The 16,522-nt window shown below is 42.0% G+C and overlaps 1 protein-coding gene across 6 annotated transcripts in view; it reads left to right on the top strand.

Moving 5' to 3' along the window:
- The window catches only part of ntrk3b (neurotrophic tyrosine kinase, receptor, type 3b), a 167,810-nt gene that overhangs the window by 139,061 nt on the left and 12,227 nt on the right, over nucleotides 1-16,522 (top strand). For 3 of the 6 annotated variants that reach the window (XM_035164573.2, XM_035164564.2, XM_035164548.2), the window contains 4 exons: nucleotides 1,289-1,419; nucleotides 8,199-8,371; nucleotides 10,245-10,488; nucleotides 10,663-10,725. In XM_035164573.2, the coding sequence (XP_035020464.1) occupies nucleotides 1,289-1,419; nucleotides 8,199-8,371; nucleotides 10,245-10,488; nucleotides 10,663-10,725 (611 nt within the window). The remainder of the gene's footprint in view (nucleotides 1-1,288; nucleotides 1,420-8,198; nucleotides 8,372-10,244; nucleotides 10,489-10,662; nucleotides 10,726-16,522) is intronic. The other 3 variants (XM_035164590.2, XM_035164582.2, XM_035164556.2) reach the window with 2 other exon arrangements.

Genomic DNA, 16,522 nt, shown 5'->3' with positions numbered 1-16,522 from the left:
AATTTCATATTCAAAGCATTATTTTGGCACTTCACCCGAATACTGTTGCTAAGCATTTAGAGAGAGAGCTACTGTAACTGTGTGTGTGTGTGTGCGCACATTTAGAAGCAGTACAGTGTTCATAGTAAACCTACAAGGTGCCTTGTTTGATTCAGAGTCAGTTCAGAGGAGCTGCTCTGTTCAGAAGTCAACAGCTCCTACACCTCCTCAGCTCTTTCATCCTGAACCTGGCAGGTATCTTATGTAAAAACCTTACCTCCGACACAGATCAGGCTCAACACTCCCTTGTCTCACTATTTCTCTTTTTTCCTGGATCTTTGTCTTTCTCTGTCTGTCTCTCCTTCTGTCTTTTTTCTTCTGTCTCTTGCTGTCATGAGTGTGGTCAACTTGGAAGACTGGAAGTCTAGTTTTTCTTATCAATAGAAGAATGAGCTTTAGTTCTGTGGTCACAAGCAATGCTAGCAACCACAAGATGGGCGAACGATGGTCAGATTTTTACACCATGTAAATTATCTTGTCAGAGTGAGTTCATAAGAAAAAATGTGAAAACAAAGTAGAATAAGAAATATATATGGAGCGACAGAGGATTGTTTTTTTCACTCTGCCCAGCTGGTTGTTTTATTGTCCTCACTGAGACCTTTCACAAATAGAGGTTTTACAATTCTGTTCTCATTAGAAAATGTGCCCCTTTGTTGTTTCAATGCCAACAGTAAAACCAAGGAATCCAGATAAGAGATTTGTAGCTCAGCAGGTTCAGTGTTATCTTGCATTTCATTTGCACTTCAGAGATTTGAAACCGCATGAACCCGACTGTTTCCAGTATTCTCTCTGAAGCAGCTTTAAAGTCAGATAAAACACTTTTTTTACACTTTGACAACATCACATGTTTTGTAACTGCTTTTTAAGCACTTCGCAGCTGCTGTATCACACTTACTGTATATTGAAAGAGTTATTCAAATGGTCAAAGAGCATTTTTATGGATAAACAGAATTCTAGATGTTTTGTGCATGATTTTCTACACTCTCACTTGTATTTTACCATGACATGTTTGGTGCTGCATCTTGATTAGCCCTCAGATCATGACCAGAATCTAAGATATTGCACATAGCTGCATCCATTCTTCCCCTGCTTCATATTTACTCCCTTCTTCTTCTGTATTTATATTTTGGGGATTTTCTGCAAAAATAACACAGGATCCTGTTTCATTTAATGTTCAATCATATGATATCGGGAAAAGGTTTAACAAATTACTCTGTGTTTCTCTTTCTCTGCCCTGTCTTTGTTTTAGTAGTCCAGCATATAAAGCGGAGAGACATAATCCTGAAGAGAGAGTTGGGTGAGGGAGCGTTCGGTAAAGTCTTCCTGGCAGAGTGTTACAACCTGAGCCCCACCAAGGACAAGATGCTGGTGGCTGTCAAGGTACGTCTTTACTGTGTGTGTATGTGTGTGTGTGTGTGTGTGTGTGTGTGTGTGTGTGTGTGTGTGTGTGTGTTGAAAAATCCATTACAGCAACATTTGGGGAATTGTGCTTATTTGCTTTCATGCTCTGGTATCAGTTGACTGATGCCACTCTCACATCTGTGCACTAAGAATGAAGCTGCAGGCAGCAGACAGTTAGCTTAGTTTAGCATAGGGACTATCACCAGGCCCCACAGTGGGTATCATCATAAATCTACTGATCCCTCTGACAGTCGATACTGTTCTCTAGCCCTGATCTAATGCATCTGTAAAGACCCTGTAAACCCCACTCTCATAGCAAAGAGCAGAGAGACAATCTCTGGCATTTGACTAGGAACACAATGCTAACACGGGTAGGGTCTCGCTTTGGTTAACGCCAAGATGTTTTATTTTATAAATGTTCCTCTGAGATTCTGCTCCATGTTGACATGACTGAAACACATCATTAATGCAGATTTATCAGCTGCACATTCATGCTGTCAATCTCCTGTTCTACCACATCACAAATAAGTGCTTCTGGATTTGCATCTGGTGTTTGTTGAGGACACTGAAGTTTACTGAAGACGACTTTTGCTTTGTGACGTGGATTTTTATCATGCTGAAAGTATCCATTAGAAGATGGTCCACTGTAGCCATAAAGAGATGCGCATGGTCAGCAACAGATTGGCTTTGGCATTCAAATGATCCCTGCTTGGTGTAAAGGGGCCCACAATTTTTGCCAGGAAAACCTTCCTCACACCATCACACCACCACCAGACTGGACCGTTGACACAAGGCAGGTTGGGTCCATGGATTCATGCTGTTGACACCAAATTCTGACCTCACCATCTGCGTGTCTCAGCAGAGATAGAGCTTCATTAGACCAGGCCACACGTTTCAACTGTCCAGTGTTGGGGAGTGTGTGCCCACTGCTACCTCAGATCTCTGTTCTTGGCTGACAGGAGTGGAACCCCACACGGTATTCTGCTGTTCTAGTCCATCTGCCTCAAGATTCAATGTGTTTGTTCCTTCTGAGATCACACTCATCTACATTGTCTGATGTCCCCTGGCCTGTATCGGCATGATGTTATTAACTGCACGTGATCATTGCTGTGTATGAGAACACCTTGAGAAAGCTTATATGAATCCTTTCTTGTCAAACTGGCTTAATAGGTTACTTTGTGCAAATGCCTTGGCCTGTTCAGGTGACCACCCACCATATAACTGGTTCCTATAGAGTATGTGTGAGAGGTTCATGTTTTCTCACCTTAACTGCTTTATTTATTCTGCTTCCAAATTCAAATAGCATTGAATGTATAGAGATGCCTGGGTTAGGGTTAGAGTTAGGGGTCAGATAAATGCCATTAATAGGGCCTACCAAGCTTTTTCAGGTTCTATTCAATTAATTTTTATTATTAATGCCTTTACTTTTTACATTAACTGACTACCCAATGTGCCAGCTGCTGCTCAGAAACATAATGTCATGTTGAAATTGCAGTGCAATGAAGTTTTAAGTTAATCATGCAGCCTTTATGTCCGTAAAGATGGACGCTATGACTGCTCCCCAAAAGTGATACTGAAAAATCTTGATCGTCCTCTGGTGACTTGCTACATTATAGGTCATAAACCCCACTTCCTTCATGTTAGTGGATAGGACATGGTTCTAACTAAAAAGTCAGAATATACGTTTAATACATTTTCCTCAAAGATGGTTTCAGTCATTGTAGGTAGTTCTTAACACACCAATATATTCAAGTGTTAATTTCTCTGGTAATTGTGATTAAAAGTGATTGGTTTCAATTAGTTTTGATGTAATTAACATAGCGAGAAACATTATGATTGACACCTGATATTGTGATTGATCAAGAGTGTGTATTGGAGGGATTTCAATACCATGGCCCCACACCGCAATCTCTACTGTATGAGAGGCCCCATGAGAGATAATTCATACTTATTCATACTCATGCACACTACTCACGCATCATTATGTCACATATACCCCACTATACTCTTACACAAACACTACTATACTCTCTTACATGCACACTCATACTCTGTTTTATTTACTATCACACTCTCATACACATAACACTGCTCTCTCTAGATATTATATTTGAAAAAGAGTACCAGCATATATAAGTGATTAAATAGTATTAAATAATACATGTGAACGCAAATAACCATGTGAAAGGAATAAAATGACAGTGAGTGTAAGACAGAATGATATGATATGTGAATGAGAATAGTAGTGTGTGTGAGTGAGTTTGGTTGAAAAGGAAGTAACATTGAATTCTCAGGTCCTAATTGGTTATGTTTGATGAAGCGTGGTTTCACTGACATGGCCTGCCCTCCAAATCAAGAGATCCATTCGGGAACATGTTGGACCCGGGGCCGCACTGCGCCTCCAGGGGAATGTTTTAAACTCTCCGATCATTACAATAATGTCAGAAATGCTGGATCCACAGAGACCTCCTGTAATACAACCACACACACAGGGACCTCTTCCAATGCAGCCGAGGAGGAAATGGGATGGTTATTCACACCAGGTTCATCAGGTGCAGCTTTATCATAGAGGGCCAAGGGCACTTCCTCTGGAGCTCGTCTGACACCCAGGCCACACTGGCTGCGGTTGTGCCACGGAACGGCCGCGGATCGGCTTGTTTTTCATTTCCGGGTCCATAGCGGACACACTGCCTGTTATTAAGCTGCAGTTCAGCCGCCCTGCTCTATTAGAGATTCGAGGTCTCGCAGATTTTTCCCGCATGTGGTTCACAGAAGAATAGACAGAGAAAATGATCTTTCAGCAGTTTAAATTTGTATCTGTTAAATAAACATACATTTTCCTTAACACTTCTTGTACACATTTCAAAATAGAAGCACTCCAGCACTTCTGTTGACTTAATCCATTCATTTGTTTTTAGACGCACAGCTTTATACTGTATAGTACTGGTATTTGTCTGAGTACATAGTAGGTATACCAGAAACATCACAAAGGCTGTAGTTAAAGGCTATTAAAGATTAATGTAAAGAACTTCAGGTGATGGGCTGTAGGTGCTCTCTTTCTCTCTTTCTCTCTCTCTCTTTCTCTCTCTCTCTCTCTCTCTCTCTCTCTCTCTCTCTCTCTCTCTCTCTCTCTCTCTCTCTCTCTCTCTTTCTCTCTCACACATACTTACACACACACAAACACACACAACCAAGTGAATGATGCGCAACAGGTAAAAAAAACCTTTCCATTTCGGACCACTCGTCAAGGATGAAAACAAAATAGTGATGTATAATGACATCATCGTAAAAGTTCTATTATTTATGGCCACTTTCACGACAAACCCTTTGCTGGCAGAGAGTTACGCCCGGGAACACACTGGTTGTCCCGAGGCAGACAACGCTGGTTGTCTGTTCTTCACACAGGCAGCAGGTCGGCCCTATACCTGAACACACCTCATTGTATTGGTGGAAAAAATTGTAATGTCCTCCTCATTACCATTTAATAGAAACAAAAACTGACCTTGAAAAAGAAGGTAAATAAGTAGAAATACTACTGATAGTATTATTGTAATAGTAGTAATACTATTGCGGCCATCTCCCTGCCATTCTAACAAAGCTGTAAAGTTTTCATTTAAATGCTCCTTGTTGGCTAGCACTGCCTAGTCGGCGAAAGATATTTTAAAACAGTCTTCCTGTTTGGTCAAACTCACTTTCTTTTTAATCATACTCTCTCACACAGAGGGCATAGTAGTGTGAGAGTATGATGGTGCATGTATGAGAGAACAGGAGTGTGTGTGAGAGAGTATGATGGTGCATGTATAAGAGTATTGTAGTGTGTGTGAGAGAGTATGATGGTGCATGTATAAGAGTATAGTAGTGTGTGTGAGAGAGTATGATGGTGCATGTATAAGAGTATAGTAGTGTGTGTGAGAGAGTATGATGGTGCATGTATAAGAGTATAGTAGTGTGTGTGAGAGAGTATGATGGTGCATGTATAAGAGTATAGTAGTGTGTGTGAGAGAGTACGATGGTGCATGTATGAGAGTATTGTAGTGTGTGTGTGAGAGAGTATGATGGTGCATGTATAAGAGTATAGTAGTGTGTGTGAGAGAGTACGATGGTGCATGTATGAGAGTATTGTAGTGTGTGGAGAGAATTATGGTGCATGTATAAGAGTATAGTAGTGTGTGTGAGAGAGCATGTAGGATGGTGCATGTATGAGGGTATTGTATTGTTGAGTATACAGTGTGTGTGCAAGATTATGATGCTGTGTGTGAAACCAAGTATGATATCATAGGGCCTCTCATACTGCTTTGCAGACTCTGCTCCAAATGACATCAAAACCACAAAAGTTGTCCAACTTTTATACACAGTCTGCTCTGGTTCCACTGGGTGCTCCATTTGCTCCATTGTACATATCTATGTACCAGCTCAAAAACTATCAATCAGCCAAGAAACCAGCATTTACTGTGAAGCAAAGATGATATGAATGAACTAAAGCAATTGGCCGTGTGTGGCGGCTCTCAATGTCTTCACAGGGTTCAACAGGAATTTGTGCTTGGCAGCTCCCTGTGTGAATCTGAAGAACTGTATGAATGTGAATCAGGGTTATTCTGAGTAAGAGGCTGCAGACTAAGCAAACCTACCCAGGAAAAACAAACTACTGTCAAAAAGCTACCCTTTCCTTGACAACAGGAAAAGAAGTACAGGAGTTTTGTTGATGATGATGATGATGATGATGATGATGATGATGATGATGTAGTGTCAGGCGGTCACTTCCTTTTCTTAGTATTACATAATAAACCTCCTCTACAGTGACCTCTTGATTTTTTTTAAACACAACGTGTGTGCATCTTCATCTGAACATGTTTATGCCTGAAATAAAACTAAAGGTCAACAAAGGGAAAAATTCATTGCAGCTCTTTCCCTCAATTTATTGTATTCGTGCACTTGAAGGTATTGTTTTGGAAGGATGCCCAGACAAGAAACATTTCCTTAAGAGTGTGGTTTGATTTGGTAATAGAATTTTATGGCCATCTTACCTACGCTGCTGTACATCTCAACAACCTCCAGCAATTCACTACAAGCAGAGGACATATGAGTAAATGTATTTCTATCTCAAGGTCTTTCCATCTGTAATAATGTCAGCATCAGTCTGGGAAAGCAGGACTCAAGGCCAAGGAGATCAAGAGCTGAACTAGCTGTATTTTCCTGTTGCTGATGAAGTGTCAAGAGTGTTTTTCTCTTCAAGTAGAGGAGGTATTTGATTTTATTTCCACCTCCCTTTCTAATACTGCCAGGCTCAGCTGACATACCATCAAGATTTGATATTTCATGTGTCCTTGATGTAAAAAGAGTTCAAGGTACGCCCGGCTCGATCCTGAAACCGATCTGATCAATAGATTGTGTATAAATTGTTTCTGTAGTGCCTACAATTTACAGCTTGAGTGATCCCTGGCCTTAGAACTGTGTACAGAATTATTGGTTCGATAACTTTTTAAAAAAAAGATACCAGAGAAAAGTGCTGTTGAATAGACTAGTTCACAGTTTAAAAGCTTTATTGATAAAGATGAAGGAAATATAACACAATCTGGTGAATAAAGCCCCTTTTGGTGTAAAAGAGGTATCATTGTTGTGTTTACCATCAACTCTCAGAAGAACCCACGAACTGAGCAACAACTCAAACCACTTGTGTGTCCATAGAAGTGGAATGGAAATAGACGTATTCAATAAATCATGACGTATTAAGCATGTGACTCACTGAAGCTTCTGCTCCACTGAAGAGACAATAAATGCCAGCACATAAAAACATCAGAGCTGCATTGACTGACGAAGAGACTGTGACGTGCCTCAACATAAATGCTTTATTTCCATCACATATCCCACATTGCTCTCCCCTGCTTGAGGTTTGTCACTCTTTTATAGCTAGTAGAGACTTCTTGGGAGTTCCGTGAGGTCACCGGATTCATTCCTATACCAACGTCAGACAGTGGAAGTCGTGCTTGTTAGCCTGGGGGTATTACTGATTCTTACCGCCTGCAGACTTTGGAGAAACTTTGCTGCTCTCAGTTCTGTAAAGTTTCACTGCTGTTAGAGATTGTTAGTGTTAACAATATTTTTGTTATTTGATTATGATAATTTGAATCTCACCATGTTATTTTTTTTATTTCTGCTGCCAATGCATTTACAGAATATCAGTTTGTAGGTGTTTGTTTATTGAATGTTAATCTACACATAGAGAATCAACGCACTCAAATATCCCAGCACTACACTTGAGTGTAGAATCAATAACTGTTTCACAAAACCCAAACTGTCAAGGTCATTGTCAGTAGTGATCCTCTGGGGACCATCAACGTCTGCACAAAATATCTTAATTCATCCAGCATTTATCAAGACATTTCAGTCAGGACCAAAGTGTTGGACCGACCGAACGATCAAATGGCATTTCCATGTCCAGAGCCATGCTAGCAATTTTACAGACTGAAGACAAGTGGGCGTACTGAGTGGATGTTTCAAACCGAAAGAGATCTTTCAAATTACAATATGGAGGGTAGCCGGAGAAACAAGAAGAGCACTTAGCATAGGGATGGAAAGTAGAAGATATGAGTCAATGCCATGCAGTTTGGGGGCAGGACACAAATGTGTCTCCTGTGGATAATTTGAAGTTTCCATGTCGGTGATATTGCCCTAATGTGGTCCCCAATGTTATAAACTTGTAGCGTCAACAGATGAACACCAAGCAATGTCTAAATCTGACTCATTGTTTCCCCTTTCAGACACTGAAAGATCCCAACCTGTCTGCAAGGAAGGACTTCCAGAGGGAGGCGGAGCTGCTGACCAACCTGCAGCACGACCACATCGTTAAATTCTATGGAGTGTGCGTAGACGGAGACCCTCTCATCATGGTTTTCGAATACATGAAGCACGGAGACCTCAACAAATTCCTCAGGTTAGTTTTTTACTGACGAATCAGTCGGTTTAACCTTAATGTACCAGGCAAGAGCTGGAACTGAGCATTTGAACGGACAAGTTAACCACAGTGAGTGAAAGGTTATTTTACAGTGTCAAAATGTGTGTGCTACCTCAGGGCGTTTTCCGTCAGGGTATTGTTCTTTTAGATGGAATTGTCCACCAACTTATAAACAGTATGTAAATACAAAAGAGTCAGTAAGAGTCAAAGAAAAGTAAATTTGTTGAGAACAATTCCTTCTGCTTAAACAATATCCAGCTAACTTCACAGATTTCTGAGTTAGCAAACATGAGTGCTTTGGTGCTTTTGTTCTGTAATGTCAGACTGTACCGGGGGAAGTGACCTCTGATAAGCCTCAACAAAAGCGACATGATGCTGGTGCAGCGAGCGCTTTGGTAAAGGAAATCTTAGCTGGAAATGATGTCAGTGTGCACAAGAGGAGTCTGAGATAGAAGTCTGCTATTTCAAGTGCGTTGACAGCAGCTGTGCGTGTGTGTGGTCTTTCCTGTTTTTGAAGTTTGAGCTTTAATTGAAAAGATGACATGTTACGATTGAGTGTGAGCGTGTGTGCGTGTGTAGATTCAAGAGTGCGTGAGGAACTTTCTGTTGGGAAATCACTCTTGAAATGAAAGGCAATGTTGCGAATGATGAAATTCTTTCATGCAGGGTGCAAGACACGGCTGATTTTTGGTCTATGGGTCCTGTTGGTCACATTTAACAGATGAGATGTGCAGGGAATCAACAGGAGTGAATAGAGAGATTGGATGGGCAGGTCCTGCTCAACCTTCAGATATACAGTGGGCCGCCTGCCCTGAGTACAACACTACTCAATGTGTGTGAAGTCAAGCAAGAAGCACACACTGTAAGAAAAAAAGTACTGCTAATCCCCCTACAGTGGAGCTGAATTATTACACAGACACACAAAGCCAAGATCACTGAATTGCACGGCAATTGAGAGATGGAAAAAGAAAAGCAGCCTTAAAGAGGGAGCGAGAGAGCTGTAGTCTCCTCTGCTTAGTGCCTGGTCTGTAATCACATTGATGAGCGAGTGATAAGAACAGCAGGAACCTCTCACAGGAAATGAGTTCTTCATTGTTACCTAAAAATGCTAAGCAGGGAGAGAGCTCTCGACCCACAGTCAACCTGCTCTGGTAAATGTATGACTTGCAGCACTTTGATGAAATTCCTAAGCCTTGGTTAAAATTCCTAACGGGCGAGAATTCATGAAAATGCTTTAAATCCACCAAAGATTCTATACATATACGGCTTTATGTAACTGCATACAGTCTTATATAAATAACAGCCCAGACACCTCTCAGTTAATCGTAGGGATTTAAGCTGCTTTACTTCTTCTAGGTTATAGTTAATATGTTCATATTCCTAATAGTCACTCTTTATTATGCTAACTATTCTGAAGGGGTAGAGCAAGGTAACAGTGCAGCCAGGGCAAAGGTTTATTAGTTCTGTAAGAAGCTTTGTCTTGTTCATAAAACAGGCTGTCAGGTTAGAGTCTGCCATGAAGAACAGACACTAGAGGTTCCTATGTCCAGTTCTTAGAGTAAGACTCTGAAAAGAAAGCAATAACAACAAAGTTCTTAGATGAAAATGTGACTTCATGAGTAATAATTTTGTTTCAATTTGTATTTCTTCACTTGACTCTTTACTTGTGTAACAGTTACTCAATGGTATCTTTAATTATCTTACAGATAAATATGTGATTATACTGTCAGTAATTGTGTCACACTGTGGTCAGTGGTTAGTGAAAGTTGCATACTCTCGCCTTCAAACAGAGACCAGAGAACTCATCATTATCAGTTCATTAGAGCAATCAACATTATTCTTTGTAACCCAGAGCCCACGGCCCAGACGCCATGATCCTGGTAGATGGCCAGCCACTGCAGTCCAACGGGGAGCTGGGCCTTTCCCAGATGCTGCACATTGCCACCCAGATTGCCTCGGGCATGGTTTACCTGGCCTCCCAGCACTTTGTCCACAGAGATTTGGCTACACGCAATTGCCTGGTAGGCAATGGCCTGCTGGTGAAGATCGGAGACTTCGGCATGTCCAGGGACATCTACAGCAGCGACTACTACAGGGTAAGACTTCAGGATGCTTATTTTTCTCCACCAGAATTTGAATTCTTCCATTGTCACCTTCCTCCCATACACTATGTTCAAAAGTAAAAACTCCCAGTAACAAATCATGCTTTGCTGATGTCCCCCACCATGCTGCTTTCTATATATTTGACTTGAGACTAACCTGTGTAACAGACTCATCACACAGCGTCCTTTCCTCCGGAGCTGCAAACTACAGTGAAAAGACATTTCCAAGAGGTGAAGACTGCTTCTCTGCTCTGTGTCATTTTCGTTGTTATTTTTGATTTCATCTTTTCCTTCCTAAGGAGACTTAGCAGCTCCCCTTCCCCACGTGCAACCCCCAGATCCCACACCAGCCATCATACGTTTGCTCAGGGTGGAGAGGTTTAGCAGTGTGGCAGAAGATGAGCCTGCTGAGCTTCCAGACTGATGCTCAGAGGCTTGTTTATATAGTTTTCTATTCATGTCCTCGCTACTGTTTAACACGATTAGCAACTTTGAAAGTTACAAACCAAGGCTGGAACTGCCGGGCTAAAGAATTTAGCATTTTGCTGGATAAATAAGTGAATATTATGGGGTTATGGCTGCCATAGATCTGGCTCCTTGAAACAGGCTGCTCTTGTGTAATGACTTTAGGTGCGCCTGATTTTGTTTCCAGGCGTGACAGCTGGGCCAGTTCAGACTTTGCTGGGGGCAACGCCTGCAGTTGTGAAGTATCTGCCTGCTGGGGGGACATCTCTGTACGCATGAAATAATTAGTAAGGAATTTTGAGTGAGTTGTCTTTGGTACTTGGTGCATGTCTCCTCCACGCACACCATCTGTGTGGTCTGTGTATTATTCAAAACTGAAAGTGTATTGTTGAGCCCAGGTTGGGGTTGTGGTCGAGTGCGCATCTGTATAATCGAGCGTACCAACTGTTGTGGCCCAGAGTGGATATAGAAGTGTCAGTTTGGCACTGAGGTGCGGTGATGGGGGGGTCAGTGGCAACAGAAAATCATTACTCTGACTTTATTAAAAATAATTATGTGTAAAGCTCTCTGATCACAGCAGAGCAACTGTGGGTGGAGGCTGTTGAGACCAAAATAACACAATTTTAAAACAGCAAACGTTTGGACAATTACATTCATGAATTCCAACAGTGACTTAGTTTCAAATAAGTTGCACTCTGAATTCGATTTTGTGTAATTTTGTGGACACGTCCTCCAAACAAACACTAGGCCAAAACAACACCAACACCAAACAGCTACATATCTGAGTTGTCTCGTGCTGTCCATGTGTCCACAATGGAACATATTATCATAAGGAATATAACTGAGGACTGAGACAGGGCCTTGACACAGCTGCGCTGGGGTTGGAGGGGCCGGCACAGACTGCAATGACAGTAGAGAGAAACAACATTTTATGATGGTCACTTTTCACATGTAATCAAACAAAAAATAGTAGTTGTTAATTGAACTCCTATTTTTAACATCATAAATTAAAGTGTGGTTCATGAAGTTCAGAATTTGTGTCGTTTTCAATGCTAGTTAATGGTATTTTTTATTTTTATTTAATACCAACTAGTCTTATGCTAGGGTGTATTAAGCTAGATAACAATCAAACACAAACAAGTTTTCTCCTCCCCAACTACTGCAATGCATCTCCGTGACAACCGGTAGGACTATGGGTGCACGGCACAGTTTCTCTTTGGCCTCGCTGGACAAAATACAGGATAAAAACCTTGTTTCGGCCCAAAGAGCAGTTATTGCTAATTGGCCCTGAGGACCTGGTCACAGCGGATTTAGCAGGCAGATACTGCTCAGCTAGAAGATTTAATGGTTTAGTTGACTGTTCGTGTCTGAACAGAACTGAGTTAACTGTGTTCAGTCAGAGTGCAGAGAGAGAGAGTTTCTTCAGGTTAAGACCCAACATGACGTCTTGGAACAGTGTAAAATAGGAATTGTTCTGAATCTGTCTACAATCTCATATTAAACAAGTGTGTGGGCAGATATAGTTTATTAATGAGTGTCGGGGTGATGTGAGATAAAAGAACTCACCTATACCCCTGCAGTACCCCACACAAGCAATATTCTTAAGCGGAAAGCCAGTGAAGGATCTTGTCCTTGACACTATGCCAGAGACTCCTGCTGGTTGGTCATGGCGTCTGTGCAGAACGGGTTGAACCTGGGGGCGCTGAGGTGAACCTCCGACCACATTACCTCACTGACAGGTGAAAAGGAACAGCTGGTGACTCCGTGTGTAGTTACACTCTGCCCAGGCTAACTGCGGAGTCAGCAGTGAAAAGAACCACAGGGTGGAAGGAAGTGGCCAGAGAAAAAAATTAAATAAAACAGTCATCGTGCAAATGTTTAAATAAACCCCATGAAACTGCTTCATTAAATTACAGGTGCACGTGTGGGTGCAGTTGTCCAACAAAACAAGTCCTGTGGTTACACATAAGACACGAGGAAAAGAACTCATCTTTTTTAAGCAAATGTTTCCTTCCTTCGAATGGGTCCTTCTATCAAACTGAATTTATTTAGGAAATTCTAGACATTTGAATAATTTATTGAATAATTTACTGATTCCGCTCATGCACACAAACACATTTACATACTGCAGTGATAGAGAGAGAATAGTTCTTGCAAATCTGTATGTTAGACTAAACACAAACTCGATAAATGGTTTGTAATAGAGACCATGTGTCAGCTGGAATTTGGCGCATGCATGTGTGTGTGCATGTGTGTGTGCATGTGTGTGTGTGTGGGGCATGATTTTTGTGAAGCTGCTGCTGCTTGGTGTGTTGTGTTGTGATAGCATCACCGCCGCCTACACAGAGGAATATTGACAGAGCCCAGAGATAAGGAGCTCCTAACAGTATTGGACACTTTCCCTGTGTTGAGTGATTATAAATAGCAGCACCCTGCCAAGAACGCAATCCTCCCATCGCTGACTAGTCGTATTGACGCTTGTTGCCCTCTGGGACTCCAGAGACACTTTGCAGCAGGAGGGAACATGTTCAAGAGAGAGATGAATATTGTCCTAAATCACATCTATCTGCCACGTCCTCCTGCTCCGCCTGCACCGACTACGCTCTTGTGTTGTTTCAAAAGAGACAAATGCAGATCCCACACAGGCCGACGGCAGCACTGGTGCCTGTAGGTGTCTTATACCACTGCCTCACAATATAACAGGTAATGTTTTCCTGCGGAGTGCTGAATTATGCATGTGTAGGAAGGTATAAATGACAGTGAATGCTCCAAAGGTGCCGGCACTTGAAAGGTACAATAAGAGTGAGAGACTGTTTTTACCAGACATCTTTTCACAAGGGGCGCAGACGCAGGAGCTCATGCTGGAGCTCTGTCAACCTGCAGATCTCAAATATCATTATTAGATTAAATTATTTTTTTACAGCCTAATCACAAGTTTCTTTGTATTCCGTGCCCTCTATATTACAGGAATGAGAATTACCAGTACAATATGCATCGCAGTAAATTTGATTGCCCTCGACAGCTAATTCTCGTCTGTCAGTTTTCTCATAAAAAAACAGTTAGATTTGTACAATATTCATTAGTTCTATAGAAAGCAGGAGTCCAGGAAAGCGTTCCACTCTGATTTGTCGTAGTAATTCACAGGATTTATGTAATTTATGTTGAAGTCAGGTTCTGATTGCATGAAAACGTTCTGGAAAAGCTGCAGATACTGAGACATGTTCCGGGCTGGTCCTTCAAGACGAGGAGAGAAAAGACGTCATTACAGCCAAATTATGAAGAACAGCATGTAGGTTCTTGTGGAAGGATTAAATGCAGAGGCTCATAGTTTCCTATTCTTTTGCCAGAGAATATTAAACACTCTTCAGACTTTTCCTCTGGAGGTTTACTTGCAGATTGAGTGTTTTCATTTAGCAATGGCAGGGTTCTGTTCTTCATTTCAGTGAGTGCTGCACGCTCAGAATGTAAAGCAGGACCGTGTTGAGGGAGAGCATGTGTCCAGTTAACCTTATAGAGGGCAACAACAATTACAAGCTTATCCTCAACATTTGGGTATAAAATGGAAATAGTTTTGAAGCCAACATCTGCTTTTTTTGATTTAGGGACTAATAACTATCAAACATTGCAATAATGTTATAATCTAATGATTCAGTTTCAAGGACTCAGTGTTCTCTGTGACTCTGCCAGGAGCCCTCTGCTTACCTGCACCGCATTGCTTTGAAGAAAAATGGTCCCCAGGTTTGTTCAGTTTCAAGGATCAAACAGACGCTCCGCTGCTGCATTATTTATCAAGCAAAAACCCCTGAAAATTGTATGTAGCTTGGTGCTAATGAGTACACAGGCCATATTTATTACTGCTGCAGGAAGGGAAGGAGGGGAAAAAAATCTGTTCTGCCTCTCCCCTTGGGTCTTGTTTTTTCTCTCTTAGCCCTACCACTCCTGTCTTACATGATCACTCTGTTATGCAGTAATAAATCTCTGGAATGGAGGAGACGCTGCGTTGACCTCAGAGGATGTCTGTGCCTTCAGTGGGGCCCAGAAAATACAGTCCCTGCATTCTTTTGAGCCAGCTCAACATTTTAGGGAAAAATGTCTAGTTGCCTTGTTGTAGAGTTGGATGAGAAGATGGATACTACTTTCATGGCTGTGTGGTGACTGTGAAGCTACTATGTGCAGTTGGTTAGCTTAGCATGACGTAAAGACTGTAAGCAGAGGGGAACAGGCAGCTTCCCTATAGAGAAAATGTGTTAACTTACTGCTAAACTAAACTAATGGGCTGCTGGATTTAGCCCTATATTAATTAACAGAGTGATATCATCTTCTCATCTAACTATTGGCAAGAGAGCAAATTAACATATTGCTCTGATTTTATTTCTGCATATATAATACAGCGTTTAATGGTTTTGTTTTAATAAAAGTGGACCCATGTAGAAAGCTGCTCACTGTTCCAGGAGACAACATTTCACAGCATGACACAGGGCTCCACTGCTAAAAATGTATCATTCACAGTGCAGTTACACAGTCGTCATCAACATGGAGCCGCCTGTACACACACAGTAATGTACAAGAGCTAAAGACTGAAAGTGTGGATTGAAAATTGCATGATAGCATTATTGCTGTGTGTTTGTGTGTGTGTGTGTGTGTACGTGTGTTTTTAAAAACATTCTGAAAGTTTCACCACCCACCGGCATGCAGCAGCCAGAGTAGATACCACTTTATCTCCACTTGGCAGCAGCGCAGCAGGTATAAACTTAATGGACATCATAGCCTCTAAAAGTGAACTTGTGTTCTCTGCTGTTTGAGCTGGGAGAGCAGAGATAGCAGTGTGGTTAGAGCGGGGGGAGAAAGTGTGTATCTAGATGGTTATCTGGGCCCTTTAAGGTGTCTGGGGCCTCCCAGGGCTCCCTGCCGGCCCCAAAGCGCCCGTCGAAGAGCCCAACTGTGCCAGTAATCTATCCTCCTGCCATGCTGCTGTGCTCTCCACGCCGTTAATCCAATCACTCTCCTGCCACGGTGGGACAGGCAGAGCACTAATCCAGTTTACACAGCAACAAAAAAAAGCCCCAGACTCATTCCTCACTCCCCGCAGAGCATTGCCGGCTTCTCGATGTGACATTGAGTGAGAAAGATGAGGATAATTACAAGGGCAATTATTTTATTTTTATTATGTCTTCAGACTTTTTCCCCCTTTTCCCCCATGTTCCAAGCTAATTGCCATGGCCTTGTCACAAAGACCCAAGGTGATAGCATGCAGTCATTCGGGAAGCAGAGAGTCAGGCGGCTTTAATGCCCCTCGCCACAGTGGTGGTGGAATCATTATCATGCATCTGATGAGGTTTAGCCTTGCGTACAATGGGCAGGGTGGACCTCAGATAAGTCATTTAGGCTAACAGGCTAACTTAATTAATTCTGTTTAATCTTTATAAGGCTCCACAGGGGGACAGATTGGTATACAGCCCCTCACCAACTCCTTCACCTCCCTCTCAGCCCACCTAGCTTGGCTCGGCACAGAGGTTTTGCACAACAGGGGCGACTGGTCTCTGCATCAATATTGGCTTAATGT

The sequence above is a fragment of the Hippoglossus stenolepis genome, chromosome 1, assembly GCF_022539355.2.
Source record: "Hippoglossus stenolepis isolate QCI-W04-F060 chromosome 1, HSTE1.2, whole genome shotgun sequence".
Lineage (NCBI taxonomy): Eukaryota > Metazoa > Chordata > Actinopteri > Pleuronectiformes > Pleuronectidae > Hippoglossus > Hippoglossus stenolepis.
Note: the sequence above shows the minus strand (reverse complement) of the source record. Positions and strands in the feature narration are given on the sequence as shown.